The sequence below is a fragment of the Centroberyx affinis genome, unplaced genomic scaffold, assembly GCF_046629955.1.
Source record: "Centroberyx affinis isolate AG114_WGS23_722 - 3 ecotype Tasmania unplaced genomic scaffold, CSIRO-AGI_Caff_v1 ptg002475l_1, whole genome shotgun sequence".
Taxonomy (NCBI): Eukaryota; Metazoa; Chordata; class Actinopteri; order Beryciformes; family Berycidae; genus Centroberyx; species Centroberyx affinis.
In genome coordinates this window covers 571,860-587,979 of record NW_027280707.1, presented here as the reverse complement: position 1 = coordinate 587,979, position 16,120 = coordinate 571,860, and the positions used below count along the sequence as shown (strand labels likewise).

The window sequence follows — 16,120 nt, the reverse complement described above, 5'->3', positions numbered from 1 at the left end:
TGTGTTTGTAACTGTGCTCAGCTTCACTGTGCAGTGTACATGCATGCTATGTGTGTACCGGGTAACTGGAATGGAGAATATACACCCAGTTAAAAATGCAGAGGCAACATTGAAAACACATGCTGCAACACTATTACACTCGCCTCTATTATAAGGATAGTGTAGGTGGAGGGAGTGTATGATGACTTCTGTTCAGTAGCATAATTTTTGACCTTTTTCTTGCAGGCAAGCTTACCTGGTGACGGGAACAACAGCGACGTCAACTCCTCGTCAAGTGACATGTTGGACATTCTTCTCCATGAAGACTCTCGCTCAGGCACCGGCTCGGCCACCTCGGGGTCCATGGGCTCTGGGTCCAACGGCTGTGGAACCTCGGCCAGCGGGACGTCCAACAGCGGAACGTCCAACAGCAGAACGTCCAACAGCAGAACGTCTAAGAGCAGGACGTCAAACAGCGGAACCTCCGGCAGTGGAACAGGTCTGTCCAGCAACTGAGCTTTTAAAAACTTAATTATGGATGAGATGAGGTGAATTTCATTGATCCTCAAGGGTAAATTGGGTAATTGCAGCAGTAAAGAATAGAATATAGGTAGTAGTATGATAATACCAAGAAAATACCAAAGATTACAGATACAACTTTGTGTTTGCAGTCACAGAGGTACAAATTTACAGTCCAGTGCAAGAGCAAATGTGCATTTTGGATATTCACATTTTCTGATTTGTAAAGCAGATGTTCAAAGGTGCACTGTTAGCTATTTACACCTAATTTACAGATAGAAATACATGTGTACAGAAAGGGGTCTTGTTTCTCTATCAAAAAATAAACTTTGTAGCAAACGTTTTTGCTCGAAGTGCCCTATAATTATATATAGTTATATATTTGGTCATGATGTACACCACATAGGCCTACATGATGTATGCTCTGACATCAAATTGAATAATGCCCTGCTGTTTGGGTGTCCTCAGGGAGCAACAACAGCAGTAACTACTTTGGCAGCGTGGACTCATCCCAGAACAGCCAGAAGGTCAAAGGTCACTTGAGCAGCAGCGAGGGAAGGCCCATGGAGGTGGAGCAGAACGAGCACTTCATCAAGTATGTACTGCAGGACCCGCTGTGGCTGCTCATGGCCAACACAGATGACAAAGTCATGATGACCTATCAGCTGCCCGTGCGGTGAGTGGGAGGATGCGCCCTGTGACAGGAGTAGCTTAGTGGCCCTTTTAAACTCTTTGATCAGATTTATATTATCACCCTGTTGAATGTTTGGGAAGGTTATGCTGATCCTAAATCTGTGCCTAGACACAAGCTTCCCCTTAGCCAAAGTTTCCTGTATTCCTCATGGTATAATTGGGCTGCAGCAAAAGCAACCCTGTTTTACCGCATTCTCCTGCACACCATAGCTGCCCTGTGTGAACAGCTAAAAATGGCTAATTCTTGCTTCACCTATGCTTTGTTAAACCACTTGTATCTTAGTCCATTTGTGTTCTCACATTTATGCTTGAAAGACTGTGTGAGATGCACAAAATTTCCATTGCGGCCAAACTTCTCTCAATGGAAATTAAGCATTAGCGTATGAGTTTGTATCTGGTGCCATCTAGCATCACGCTTGCAGTGACACATTTTGACCACTAGGTGGCACACAGGCAACAAAATATGAGTGTGGAGTAGTAGTATATTGGGTGTGAACTTATGTGTGTGTGTTTGTGTTTGGGTCTACAGTGACATCGAGGAGGTGCTAAGAGAGGACAGAGAGAAGCTGAGGCAGCTACAGAAGAGCCAGCCACGATTCACCGAGGACCAGAAGAAGGAGCTGATGGAAGTTCACCCCTGGATGAGGAGGGGAGGCCTGCCCAAGGCTGTAGACATCAAGGTAGAACAGAATATCTCTCTCTCTCTCTCTCTCTCTCTCTCTCTCTCTCTCTCTCTCTCTCTCTCTCTCTCTCTCTCTCTCTCTCTCTCTCTCTCTCTCTCTCTCTCTCTCTCTCTCTCTCTCTCTCTCTCTCTCTCTCTCTCTCTCTCTCTCTCTCTCTCTCTCTCTCTCGTTTTGTTTTTGTTGCTGTGCGTCAGGGTTGTAGTCAAGGTGGGTTTATTGACTCGGTTTATCCAACTTTTTAAGGATGACATTCTTTATGACATAAATTCTTAGTATACATTACATTAAGTGTGGTCTTTTAAGGGGAAAAGTTTAACATAAATAATTAACATTAGATAGATAGATAGATAGATAGATAGATAGATAGATAGATAGATAGATAACTTTATTGATCCCAGGAGGGAAATTGAATTGTCATAGCAGCCAAGATGCATTAAAACACAGATAACAAGATACATTAAAACAAAACAGATAAAATGGTAAAATAGTTGATGCAAAATAAAAGAATAAAACAGGTTATTAAGAGTAAAAGAATGACAGTATAGAGGAGTGTGAACATAAGATCCCCTGTACATAGAATAACCCTAATTAAAAGACAGATTAAAAATATGTCTTTAACCTTTTCTTAAAAATACCAACAGAGCTTGTCTTTCTGAGGTCTTGTGGGAGGGTAAAGAGTTTAGGAACTGGGTCTTGTTTTGAGATGTTTCTTTAAAGAACACACTCTCTCTCTCTTTCTTTCTCAGACACACACTCTGATCTTTCTCTCTTTCTCTCTTCAAATCTAAAAGCCTCTCTCCTTGTCTGTTTGTGCTGTGCAGGTCTGCTCATGCTGTGAAGACGCCTCACAGGCGGCGGCGGCAGAGGAGCAGCCAGATCTGGACATTGGGGAGACTGAGACGGAGACGGGGGAGGTGAGCTGCGCGAGGAGAGCCAGGAAGGAGCCGTCGAACACCCTGCTCACCTCCTGCCCCTGCCCCTCCCCTGGCCCCGGCTCCTAGCCACCCACCGCTGTCAGTTGGACACTGAACTTCTCAATAACCTCAGAATTCATCCCTCACCCGGTGATGTTCAGGCCTGTCTAAGGATCGTCAGCCTCTCGTTCTGCATGACTATGACTGTCAACAGCCTCCTCCAGAGAGGAAACAGTTCAAAGGCGACATCACATAGTGACCAGGCCCCCGGCTCTTAGCACCAGCTATGATTTACATCCGCCATTACTGTCTCTGTCTTGCTTTATTTATGAGTTGTACCTGTGTGGGTGCTATAAAGACTTGTGGCTCATACAGGCGAGACTCTTCTGTAGAGCCTGAATGTAGTTGAAGACAAAATACATTTGGGCTTCACTGGAGAAATGGGTTAAATGGCTTTACTGGGCAAGGTTTTTAGGAGCTTGGGAGGAACACATCTATAGGAGCCGGGCTCTGTGTACGTTTGTGCATTTGTTCGGGTGTAACACTCTCTGCCATGCACAGTGCTCAGAGGAATTACAGTATGCACTGTGTTGGCAACGCAGAGTCCTGCCTAAGGGAAATCCGGTGTGCGCTCGTACACCAGGCGGGTACGGTAGAACAGACAAACAATTGGAGGCAGCTTTAAGTTTTCATTCTTTTAAATTCATCCGTGTCTTTCTTCATTCTTCAGTTCTTCACTAGATAAAACATTGATCTCAGTATCCGCTGTGAACCCTTTTGCTGACTTTGTTTTTCAGCCGCCTTTTGGGTCTGAGAAACAATTCATCTGTTAAACTCCAACCATAACTCAGTTCAGTGGTTGTTAAAAAGTTTGTAGTCGTCAGTGACTCTAAACATATATTTTTATACAGAAAATAATTGTTGCTGAAAAGCAGATGTATGTGTTTTTAAGTTGTTACAGAAAAACCCAGCATAAAAAGCAAGGAGGACCAAAATATGAGATTAATATTTATGTAAATACTATTTAAAAATGTGAGTTGTGTAATTATTTTTAGGACAGCCTCCACCATAGACTGTTAAATACTAGAGAGTAGTTAGTAGTCTATGGTGGATCTTACGTACAGTATAATATGAGGAAAATGTAGGTGGTTTCACCCAGTTTAAAGGTGTCCTGCAACATCTTTGAAATCGTCTCTTGTAGCCCCTCATACATGGAGAAGAGCATCCTGTAGTAGTAGCTGTGGCCCAGGGATTACCCTGCAGAACAAATGTGTGGTCACTTTTGAAGTTAAATTTTAGGGTTATTGCACGGGCATAAAGCAATTCTAACAGATGTCAGATGAGTTTGTCAATACTTTTCTATCCTTTTTAATGCTATGCTATAATTTGAGATGAAAATGTTCACCACTTGGCTACTTGCACATTTCCTGAATACTGTCTGTACAGCTTGTCATTTTTTTGGAAACGGAGACTATTCTGTTACGTTTGATAAAATCTCTCAAAATAAAATGTTGGGTTATTAAAAACTTAAAACGTCTGTTGTTTATTGAGAGACTGAGTTGCAGTGTTTTGTCCCAGGATAGAAGATGGAACAGAGAAGAGTCTCCAGACAGAAAACTGCCGGCTGACAAGCAGCTTTGTTTCATCCATGCAGGCCAATGGGATAATGTTTGTCAATTCACTGCATTTTACTGAGAGCTTGTTTGCAGAGTGATATATTAGGCTAATTTGGACAAATGCTTCAGACTCATTGAAGATTGCAGTTGTTTAAGAGCCGATGACCAATTAATGAGCGTAAACGACTTGAGAAGTCATTGCCTGTTGCCCGCAGATGGACAAAGTGCAAATTGGGGCGGGGACATTTGATATAGCCTGAACTGACGTAGGGATACGATGAAATACAATGTAGCCTATTCAGTGTTTGGCTCGTTACTCAAAAAAGCAAACATCGTTACATCTTACTTTTCCGATACACCCCCCAAAACCGGTTGCCTCCTCTCTTACCTTCAAAAATCAGGTTAACTCCTTTACAGACAAGGTTGAATACCGTTAATGTCTGATATTCATTTTTTTTGCTCGATAAAATCAGTGGGAATTTAGCCCACTTCCACTCGGAGAAAGTAAACTTTTCTGCCATTTCTCATCCAAACTAGCTTAGTGTGTGAAGATGACAAACAGTTTGGCTATGACCAAACAAATCACAGGCTGGGGGTAATTCATAGTTTTTGAATAATAGCCTACAACTTCAATCTGATATTTAGGGGGGGGGGGGGCGGACAAAAGTTAATTATTTTTTTGATTGATTACTGTAATATTATACCTGACATTGAAGCAGTAATTCGTTCCTCTTCCCCTTCCTGGGAAAGTCGTTACCTCCCTGCATCAATGCAATGCTGTAATGTCCGACCCCTAAAATCACATTGCAGATGGTATCTACTGCAGACTCCATGCCTCAGCAGGTTTGATCAAAGCGGCCACGGTCACACACACACACACACACACACACACACACCCTCCCCCCTCCCCTCTGTTCACACCTTAGCCTACTTCCTCCAGTTTGAGGACGAGGTGCGAAATTTAAAAAAGCTGCCCTCCTGCAGCGTTCATTTACACCTCCGTAAATCCGGTCTACCCTATATCCAGGCATTACAACACACATCTGAGAGGAAGATCCTGAAGTGTTTCAGGCTGAGAAGACGTATTATGAGTTTGATATTAGGCTAAAAGAGAGTTATCCAAATAGGCTATTCAGTATGCCTATCTTTGAATAGGATCCTACTGTAAGAACCTCAGGGTGGCTAAATATTTAAAAAGACAGAAAGTAGACCCACATAACAGTTTGGGCAGATGGAAAGTCAAATCTTAGATGCCCTGCAATCAATTCCAAGATCACCATATATGAAAACATCCTGTCCACACACACTATAAACTATTAATCCCTATTCATGTAATTTCATGAGAGGCAACGATTCCCTCTAAATAGGACGAATGTTTTGTGTGTTTGGACAGTGTAAGAAGTAACACTAGTAGTGGACATCACAGGAACAGAAGAGGTGGCAGCTGAGCAGAGATTAGCAGGACCCAGACCGGGTTAAGGATTGCTTTCTTTTCTTATTCATCTGTAGCTGTGGGAGCTGATGGTGCGGAGGCAGAACAGTGTCTGTTGCTCTCACCAGGCCTACAGAAGATCTGTCTGAAAATACAGACAAGTTTGAAAAGCGTCTCAGTTGGTGAACACTGGACTCCTGATCCTGCTAAATCTGCCTCTCCTGCTGGTATAGAGGCAGATTCAGATTCGTATACAGAACTTGGCAATTTGGGTCCACAGATGAGAAAAGAGCTTTACATTGTCCTGTGTTGAAAGGTGATCCACACAGCAAACCTATGCCTATAAAATGAAATAAAATGAGAAATTACATAGTCTGAGTTATAGCCCATAAGTAAGCAAATTGTCTTTTATTTCCCTTCAGAAATGAAGACAGGACTTCCATTCCAAAAAGCTGAACACAAGCCGAGTTATAAAACCCATTTGTCAAGTCCTAGGAGAAGCCATATAAGGAATGAGTGAGTGGATTACTCATTCACACCTCATAAATGCCTACGATGTGCTGAGGGATCTTCGAGAGTGCACATGGCCCACAGTCGCAGCATTATAACTAATATCTTGAAAACAACATCTGTGAATAGTTGGTGTGATCCCTCTGTGTGTGAAATGCAACCTGTTTGAATGGGGGGGGGCTTCACTGGCCAAGAATTAGCTGAGCTCTTTGTACCGGCAGGAAGGAGTTTATGTAACACAATGAACTAATTGTTAGCCACATAGGCCTAGTTGAGTTTATAGGGAAAAGCAAATAGGATTAAAGCAAAGGGGATTTATCAAAAGACATTTATTGAAAAGTCAGTGTAAGAGTTTGAGCATAGGAAAATCAGCTGAGGTAGCCTAATAACAAGTCATTTGACATTTATAAATACACAGTTGCAGACATCCTAAATACGAAATAATTTACACATGACTAACTTTGCATTACTAGTGGGACAGGTATCTTCTATACAGCCATGCAATACTGAACAAGTAAATATTTACATATGCATTTACCCCCCCTTCATTGAAGGTATAAACCAATATACTTCCAAATGAAGACCCTACAAGTCAGTTACTGACCTCTGCAAAGCGGATTTAAATACATAGTTAATTTCTTAAATAATTTTTAGTTTAATTGCAATTCCAGAATAAAGAAGAGCTTCTCAGATGCCATTCAACAAGCTGTCAAAGTTGTCATGCCAGCAGTTTTATCCTGACTTACAGTAGGCCTATCCCACGCAACAGCCTAGCACAAAGTTATTCCTCTATTTTAAAACATGCATGGCCTATTCCTGTTTTTAATAATCTACCATGGTCTCCACATTGACTTGGAATACGTTAAAGAAGGCAAACTCAAGACATCCTGGCTGTCAACCTCCTCTGCAGAAATATGGCTTTGCTCGGAGTCTGTGTCTTCCAGGTCAGAGCAGAGGTCGTCGGTGGAGGAGGTGGAGGGGGCCGGGGACACCAGAGCCGTGTACATGCTCTCAGGCAGGGGCCAAGTGCTGCTGTTGTTGCTGCCGGGACAGTCCGCCATGATGTCCGACAGCATCACCCGGAGACGGTCCTCGTCGTTCAAGGGCATACTCTCCAGGAGGTGGTTCAGCAGCTCCGCGGCGATTGCTGGGTCTATTCCCGGACAGCTGGAGACAAAAGTGTGCACCTCGTGCATGCACTGGATGTAGCCCGCTGCAAACCTCTCGCACGCCTCCCGGTTCACCGCGTCCACCTCTGGAGAAACACAACACACATTAGAGTTAGATAGAAACCCTAATAAACAACACACAAATTGGGAAAACTCCAACTATTAAACGGATAGTTCAGGTCCTCAGTTCTGATTGGCTGAGTCGCGTTCGAAGCCGTTGTAACGTCCCTGATCCACTCACACCTGTGACAATTAATTTAAATATTAATGCGCTATAATGGAAAAGCACCGGTACTTATACGTCGCTTAGCAACCACTTAGTTTAGTCACATGTTTAAGAACTACTGCTTGGCAGAAGACTGACATTTAAGTGTTATTAGGCGTATTAACCTATTTAATGACTATCGATTAAAAGTAGCCTAATTTTAACTGAACTTTTGCTTTTGACAATTGTGTATTCTCAAGTAGGCTAAACATCAAAGTTTACCTTGAGCCTGGCTTTGCAGGATGCTCTCCACCCGTTTCACTGTCATCTCAAGCACTTCGGCATTCTCCATCTTTGATTGCAACTGTGGGTGACAAATAGTTCTGCTTTAGTTTCTCAGTTATTCAAGACCGTCCAAGTCGTTTTAAAGAACAACCCAGTGTAAAACGAGGAGGAAAAAACATTTTGCATATCATCTTACGTCTGTGTCTGCGATGAGAACTCGGAGTTCTTGTAAACTTTCATTGATGCGAGCCCTTCTTTTCTTCTCGACCAGAGGTTTCCTGATCTGTACAAACAGTACGGCACATTTGAGTGACTTTGCCAGCTTTATAAACATATGTAATATCAATAAGTCCGCAAATAGCCTATGCCCTTACCTTTCTGTCAGCTTTGGTGCCACTATATTTATCATCTCTGTCCATTCCGTTTGTGTTATTACGGATGGGGGCCATGTTGTTGAAGTTTAACCCAGGCGCTGCCAAAGAGAAAAGCCTGAAGCTTGTAGTAATCCACAGAGCCGTTACAACTTGTCAATGGGACAGATGGCCGGCGACCCCAGCTGCCAACAAAGCGTGCAGAGGGACACTAGGCTTGTTACTGCCGCTTCGAGAGGGCATGTACTAGGTATATATGGCGGTTCATTTACATGTGAATAGGTGAACTAGCTACGCGAGTGTGACAGCGAGCGCGCGCAGTGCTCGTACCCGCCAACGGTCGGTCATGGCTTTTGTCCCAAGTGCAACTCTCTGTCTGACTCTGCAGAGGGAAGACTTGAAATACGAAGTTAAATTCAAATATGAGGTGTGCATACATTTAAACAACTTAAGTTATAGCATACAGCTCATACAGCTATCATTAAAAAATGGATAAGCCTATAAAAAACACATTTATTTTACACTTGGGCGCAAACATAGGCTATAACAACAGGCATATGCAATGTCTACATGTAATTTAGTCTAACCAGCTCTTCCTACAACATCTGGCTAACTGCAACACCCACAAGCATGGCATTCATCGGGAACATTTAGTATTTAATATTAATATCTATTAACATTAACTAATAATGTGTGATCATCTCACAGTTTACTGGCAATTTTCACACTGCATCATTAGTCACCTTTTCGTGTATTTCATGCTTGATTGTGAGCCATCAGCCCACCCATTAGGACCAGTACATGGTTGGACTACTCTCCAACCTTTGGAAACTCATTTGAATTGGAAGATGGGCGCCATTTGTCAAGTACAGCGCCACTCTGAGGAATTTCAGTAGGCCTACCTATAGGTCATTACAATGTAAAGAGTCTATGGCCGGATTGAGAAATCAGTGAGCTGCCTGAACCCGATTGACCAAAGAATGAGTAAAGATTTTGCATCACTAACCCAAGTTTCCATAGTAGCGTTCAAAACACCCCTTTATTTTTTTTAAATTCAAAACACTAGCGTCTGTAGTGAATCACATGGACACATTGCCATGACTAGTCACATATGCTGATGGGAGCTGTGTGTATGTCTGAGCGAATTTGCATGTGTTGTGGGGTTTGCATTTCTAAGGGAGAGAGGCATTAAGACTTGTAGTTGTTTGGTCAGTGACCTCCACTGATAGGTGGTGAAATGCTTGCACTGCTGATAACTCTGATAACTTTGACAATGACTTTTCAAGAACTTATTCCTGAAATCTACAAAAACGTATTCATCTTTTGAGAATCCTTGTGTGAATTTGTAACCACACACTCGGATTTGCTTTGATGTTCACTCATAATAGCCTAATGCTTTTCAAGACAAACAACATTTTCAGTACATGTGGTGTAGGCTAACATTGTCTATAGAAGACCCCCTTCATGAAAAAGAGTGGGTTTGATGATGCTCTGGAGACTTCATTGAAATTCAGACCAGAATATCTTCCTTTGTTTCATGTTATGGTATTTTCTGTTATGGCAATATTATGGCATCTTTCATGTAAAATATGTTCTGTTTATGTAAGCTATATGTAGGCTACCCGTTTTACCAGTGCATGGTAATTATTAGCTATAATTCATGAAGCAGCTTTCTCAGACTGTATTGAAAAGTGCTTGAAGAGTGAAAATCAAGCTAGTTATATTATGATCATGATTATTATAACTTTATTTGCAGTCTTGTCTTGTTTCTAGCAGCATTGCTGTCGAGGCTTGAAACATCATAGCATTTCCGGATGATCAGTGTGTTACGGAGAGGAGAGGCAGCTTTAAATAAAATACGGAACGCACTACCATATCTGGAGTTTACCTTCAGAATAAGAGACCCGGGGGGGATTTGACATCGACGAATGGGAGAAACGAGGGGATTTCTCCGTTAGGACAACTTCTAACATTGAAAAACATTTAATTTTATGCTAGAGAATACATAAAGAATGTATATTGTTTCATATTTATACATTTAATTTGCTCCTCGACTCTTATTTTGACAGCGGAGAGGAGGATTTTCCTGCAGACCCACACACAGTTTGTTCGTCAGAGCGGACGCTCCTCTGAGGTCACACAGCCCGTGTGAGCAGGCGGGGGCGAGACGGTGCCGCCGCTATATATTCCTCCCGGCTCGGTGAATGAAACCAGTGCACTAACACAGACAGACAAAGAAAACATACAGACATGGTGAAGATAACTTTCCAGCCTGTTTCGGCGCAGAAGCCTGAAAAGGAGAACGATGGAGACAAGATTATTATACCTCAGGCGCACGTGAGTTTACAGAATCTCTGTCTTTGTTTCATGTTATGGCATTTTCTGTCATGTAAATATGCTTTTTTGTTACGTATAATTATGTATCGTTTTTACCAGTGCATATAACTAAATTATGCCTATGCTTATTAATCATGCTCAGATATTTGGTGAAATGAAAGAGTGGGGCTATTATCCTATTGCTTAACATAATAGCCTGTTCATGTATCAACATAGCACGTGATGGGATTTAATGCGGTAAAGTATGATCATCAAAAGGCAAACAACCACCAACATAAACAGAAGTTAATAGAAAAGCATTCATTTATGGGGTTTTTTTTTGCCTCTAAAGACCATATCTTCGTGTAACTTACCTCATCCTGATACTTCTCACTATGATGCAGGCTATGTGAATTTATGACAACCTTAAAATTAGGGTAAACTGTATTCTGTAAATAAACAGCTGTGGAAATGAGTTTAGGTCGGTTTATCCTCCAGGACACCCCTGGTACCTTAGTGGTTCACACCAGATTACACTGCGGTGTGTCAGCTTGTTATGTTGCAGCTGCTGGTGCAGTCATATAGGTCAATATTTGTAACAGACGCCCTCGTTATTGGAAAGATGTCTCTCTCTAATACAATCGAAACAGACACGAACTTGTAGGCCAGCACAGCCTGGGGATGTTGACATTACGTCACCTTTGTTTGGGGACACTGCAGATGGGAGAAGTGCTGTCATTGTCTGTCTTTTAAGGAGAATATGAGACCGTCACTCTTAGATTCATAGATTCATAACGCATTTATATTTAAAATTCCCCTTCCCCTAGTCGGTAGGGTTGCAAATAGCCATAATAATTGTCGAATTGGGAAAACAACGGCGCCGTCAGACGCAATCACTGCGCCAGTCATTACGTCACTGCCGAGGTGCTGTTACCACATGATTCCTGCAGGTCGCGCCTGAGAGGGCCGGATCTTTGACGTGAGAGTGGTAATCCAGGATCATGGTGTACAGTGGTCATGTCTGAATGACAGGTGTAGACTCGGGTAGAGAGGATAACACTGATATTTCACATGCACACATTTTCTTTTTTCTTTTTTTTGCACAAAAAAGCACCGATCTCCTTTGTGCACCTGCTCTCTGCCCCACATAGTGTCTGGAGCTTAGCAGTATATAGCAGTTAATAGCTTAAGATAATAGCAGTATAACCAAAGAGATTAAACACCAACATAAGTGCTGACATGAGCAAAAATATGGGTAGATATTCTAGTCGTAGGTATATTTGAAATATTCCTGTATCTTATGAAAAGGACGGATAGAGTCTGGAGAAACTCCTCAGTGTAGATATGAGTTCTTCACTGGAGGGACCATGAGTTCAAAATGTAATTTGGCATCTGGCACACAATGGGATGTGTCAATCTAAGCCTGTTTAAGCCTGTTTTTTTTTTTTCAAATACACTCTGTACACAGTAAAGTACATATATGACGCATTTGTCACTTATACAAGTTTATTTGTACCAGTTTACCCCATCAGCAGATATGCAACACATGATCTCAACGTTGTGTGGCTCTGATTGGCCGACACGGTGGGCTAGGCGTCAGAGGCAGTGTGTGTAGACCTATTAATACGACCGCCTCTGTCTAGGGACTCTCTGCTCCACGTAATTGTTCTCATTTTTGACTCCCGCTGAGAGTGCCAGCTAACTATCTACAAATATGGAGCGTGGAAGTAGGCCTCTAAGAATAGCACCAGACAGCCACGTGCCAGCATCTTCGTCAGAGCCTGGCACAATCTGCCGCCTCCTCTGTGATTCTCCGTAGCAACAGTAGTACGGAGAGGCAGCAGATTGACTGAGAGACTGTGGGTGGGCATCTGGCGTGGCTCATCCCAGTCCGGCCTACGTCTACCAGATCTCCTCCTCTGACTAACTGCTTGGCAACCACCAGTTGTCAGAATTAGCTCTGCTACGATTTGGGCTTTGCACAGGAAAGCATGGCAGTGTGAGGGAACATTTTGTTCACTCATGCTGCACTGTATTGTTGGATGTGATAGGCATTATACTGTATGGGCCAATATACATTAAGCTATATGTCCTTGTGACATTCATCATGGTCTAATAGACTGGATTGGTGTACCCTGCTCACACCATAATCTAAAGCTTAATTAACCTTTCCTTGTAGACCTCGGCCTGTTTTGTAACCAAGTTGCTCTTCTATCAACAGGAGGAGCTGGTTCTCCCTCTCAGGCCCAAGAGGTCTTTCCTGAACGGCCTGTGCTGCCTCACCTTTGGCCTGGTGGTCTTCATGTCGGGACTGGTGCTGGCCTCCATCTATGTCTATCGCTACTACTTCATACCTCAGGTTAGTTCATGTTTCCGACATGTAAAAACATGTTAAAAAACATAATCGTTAAAAAAATCATCAAGTTAAAGTAACCGCCACATACTAACTCAGTTGCTTTGCGTTCATCTAGCAGATCCCAGAGGACAGCTTGTTCCACTGTCGGGTTGTCTATGAGGACTCGGTGTTCGCTCCACTGAGGGGCCGACAAGAACTTGAGGAGAACGTTGGCATCTACCTTGATGACAACTACGAACAGATCAACGTACCTATGCCACACTTCGGAGGCAGTGATCCCGCCGACATCATCCACGATTTTCACAGGGTAAGAGAGACAATCATCCCTGCTTACTTTACTGCAGTAGTTTCAGTAATGCTCACTGGCTTCCTCTCCATGTCTTTTCATGTTAAACTGTTTCAGCATCGCTCATGTTTTGACTTTTCACATTCCAGGGCCTCACAGCTTATCATGACATTGCACTGGACAAGTGCTACGTCATTGAGCTGAACACGACCTTGGTTATGCCTCCGCGGAATCTGTGGGAGCTGCTTGTCAACGTCAAGGTGAGTTACCATATTCACCACTGCTGTGCCTTGTAAAGCAGCTGTCAGAGCGTTATTAGAGATAAATGGCTGTCTGAGTGAGTGAAGGACAGCGTGTTCCCACCTCCCTTCCTGTCTGCTGCCTACAGAAGGACAGGGTGATTCATTTTTTTTTTTTTACGTGAAAGCACAGTATAATGAGTGCAGGTCAATGTAGTAACCTCTGTGATGTGATTGTTCCCTTCCCACAGAGAGGGACATACCTGCCTCAGACCTACATCATCCAGGAGGAGATGGTGGTGACAGGCAGGGTGAGGAACATGCGACAGCTGGGCCCATTCATCCACAGGCTCTGCTATGGCAAAGAAACCTACCGCCTCAGACGCCGCAACCAGCGCCGACGTGAGTGCAAATACACACACACACACACCCACACACACACATCCCAGTTTATTCACTTCCTTTCCTATCTATTCAGCCGCCCCCTTTTCATGCAAGGTAGTCCCTCGGCAATGTGAGATGCTAAATAATGAGTAACGAGTGCTGGGTCATTTCCGCTAATGTGTCACACATCGCACACGGCAGCCAATGTGAGACGCAAAGCCATGTGATTATGTGCTAGGAGCTCTCTGTACCTTGAAGTGAGAAAAGTATTCCACTAGTGAGTCACTGGGCATCCACGGTTGTGAGCAGTTTGTTGTGTTATGGGAGTGACCCTAAAGAAAATGAATAATGCCAGGACCAGATAAGGAGTTCCTTCCACGTCTGTGCGTTTGTGCATGTGTGTGAAGATTTCAGGCAGCCACCCACAGTGTAAAACCCTCCTCTAACAGCTCCTCGTATGATTATCATGTCAGTTGCTGTGTGTGTGTGTGAGTGTGTGTGGGCTCAGCCTGGGAGCTTCCTGCTCTGTGAGTCACTTATAGTACGCAGGACAGATCCACACACTGTGGAGGAGGCGAGTGTTGCGTATGAGTGATATCTTTGTAGAGGCTGCATTACCGACTGGCCTGACAGTTGTAGAAATGATGCAACAGACTTCCTCTGGAGTACTGTATATATATGGGTTTGCATTTTGAGAATAAACCACGACAGATTCAAGACCAGGACTGCAGGCAGAATGGTAGCGGTTCAAGTGATATGGAAGCTGCAAGTCTCCTCTACTGCGCTGCGGTAGACTATGCATTTCCTGAAAGTCTGTTCCATTTCCTTCCAGGTATCGACAGGCGCGAGACAAAGAAGTGCCACAGCATCCGTCACTTCGAGAACACTTTTGTGGTTGAGACCGTCATCTGCGACAGGATCTAGACCTGATTTGGGATTCTCAAACCGTCCAACTCTGAAGCCAACTTCAAACCATACCTCTTGAATTCTTTAGGCTTTTTACTGCACTTTATGAGCGAGTATTTGTCTGTCAGTTTCCGAGTTTTGTTTTTTTTCTGATATGTTTTCTTTTTTTTGTCTCAAGTCTCAAGGATTGCTCTCTTATTGTTCATGTTTGATGTTCAGGTCTTTTGTATTCAGATGGTCTGTATATTTGGATGATGTTATAAATGTATTCGGATATATCTGTAGCTTGTCATGTTGCGCAAAAGGTGTTGATTTGTGTCAATTTGTGACATCTGCATCGAGAAACTTGACCTGATTTAAATTTATTTTACATACAGTATGTCCTCGTGTTTTTTTTTTTTTTTACCCAGTGCACTGTGGGTAATGGTGACGATACTTGGGGGCAAAAAACAGGCTGCTTGCACTGTGCACTTGTCAATATTTGTTTCCTGATTAATTTTGTTTTGGATGTCAGAAAATGGCAAAACATACCTCATGTAGTTTAGACGTTTCTTTGCAGGTACTTATCATTGACAAATTGTGTAAGTAACTTTAATTGTTCCTAAGCAATATATACTGTAAATGGATTTTCTCCTGGATTTCATATTGTTACATGCATAGATTTTTATCTGAAATCAACTTGTGTTGTGAATGATAATTTCTTTATGGTTTGTCTATTTCCTTTGGTATCTTCCACTTTCCTACTCCCTGGATATCCCATGGCTTTAGACTGTATTTAGTAGCAGTGCTTTTGATGGACAGAAGGAACCAAAGTCTGCAGTCACCAATGCTATGCTTAGTGTTAAGGATCTATTAAATATTTAGAAAGAATGCTTTATAGTTTAGATGGCCTACTGTAGATGATATCAAAGGCTAAAACTCTTTTTGTCTTGCTCTTCCTCCTCATGGTTGGATTTGCCTCTTGTCTTTAGCTGTGGCCAGTTCCCAATCCTTACTATCTTGGCATTATTATCTCTACCATGTTCATCCGTCACACCTTAAATAACAATTAAGGTTTCTTTCTACTGTATGATCTGGAGCCAATCAGTCTCTGTTAAGAGAGACCTGTGGTATGTGCTCATATTTCATTGTCTTGGATACTTTCTCCCGCTGTACAGTCAATTCTGCTTGTAATATTTTGCTGCTTTAAGAATAAATGAAACAAATCAAACATTTTCTTGTCTTTTGAATGTTCAAAAGTAAAAGTTTCAGTAAAGC

General features: G+C 42.7%; 3 protein-coding genes across 8 annotated transcripts in view; 2 read left to right on the top strand and 1 right to left on the bottom strand.

The window, feature by feature from the left end:
• per2 (period circadian clock 2) overlaps positions 1 to 4,300 on the top strand; it is a 28,028-nt gene extending 23,728 nt beyond the window's left edge. For 3 of the 4 annotated variants that reach the window (XM_071534011.1, XM_071534013.1, XM_071534010.1), the window contains 4 exons: positions 226 to 478; positions 967 to 1,174; positions 1,721 to 1,871; positions 2,696 to 4,300. In XM_071534011.1, the coding sequence (XP_071390112.1) occupies positions 226 to 478; positions 967 to 1,174; positions 1,721 to 1,871; positions 2,696 to 2,875 (792 nt within the window). In that variant the 3' untranslated portion in view covers positions 2,876 to 4,300. The remainder of the gene's footprint in view (positions 1 to 225; positions 479 to 966; positions 1,175 to 1,720; positions 1,872 to 2,695) is intronic. The other variant, XM_071534012.1, reaches the window with a different exon arrangement.
• Positions 4,301 to 6,691: 2,391 nt separating this feature from the next.
• hes6 (hes family bHLH transcription factor 6) lies at positions 6,692 to 8,657 on the bottom strand. Its single transcript, XM_071534015.1, has 4 exons — positions 8,380 to 8,657; positions 8,202 to 8,288; positions 8,003 to 8,084; positions 6,692 to 7,601 (listed from the first exon to the last, which is right to left on the bottom strand). Exons 1-4 carry the CDS (start codon positions 8,452 to 8,454, stop codon positions 7,177 to 7,179), a joined length of 669 nt encoding a protein of 222 aa, XP_071390116.1. The 5' UTR covers positions 8,455 to 8,657; the 3' UTR covers positions 6,692 to 7,176.
• A 1,945-nt stretch (positions 8,658 to 10,602) lies between these two features.
• itm2cb (integral membrane protein 2Cb) lies at positions 10,603 to 16,064 on the top strand. Of its 3 annotated transcripts, none has more exons than XM_071534002.1 (6): positions 10,603 to 10,713; positions 12,914 to 13,051; positions 13,167 to 13,355; positions 13,484 to 13,594; positions 13,825 to 13,975; positions 14,790 to 16,064. In XM_071534002.1, exons 1-6 carry the CDS (start codon positions 10,627 to 10,629, stop codon positions 14,879 to 14,881), a joined length of 768 nt encoding a protein of 255 aa, XP_071390103.1. In that variant the 5' UTR covers positions 10,603 to 10,626; the 3' UTR covers positions 14,882 to 16,064. The 3 variants fall into 3 exon arrangements, with proteins under 3 accessions (XP_071390103.1, XP_071390102.1, XP_071390104.1); XM_071534001.1 differs by having other exon boundaries at positions 13,164 to 13,355; XM_071534003.1 differs by having other exon boundaries at positions 10,615 to 10,713; positions 12,896 to 13,051.
• The last annotated feature ends 56 nt before the right edge of the window (positions 16,065 to 16,120 follow it).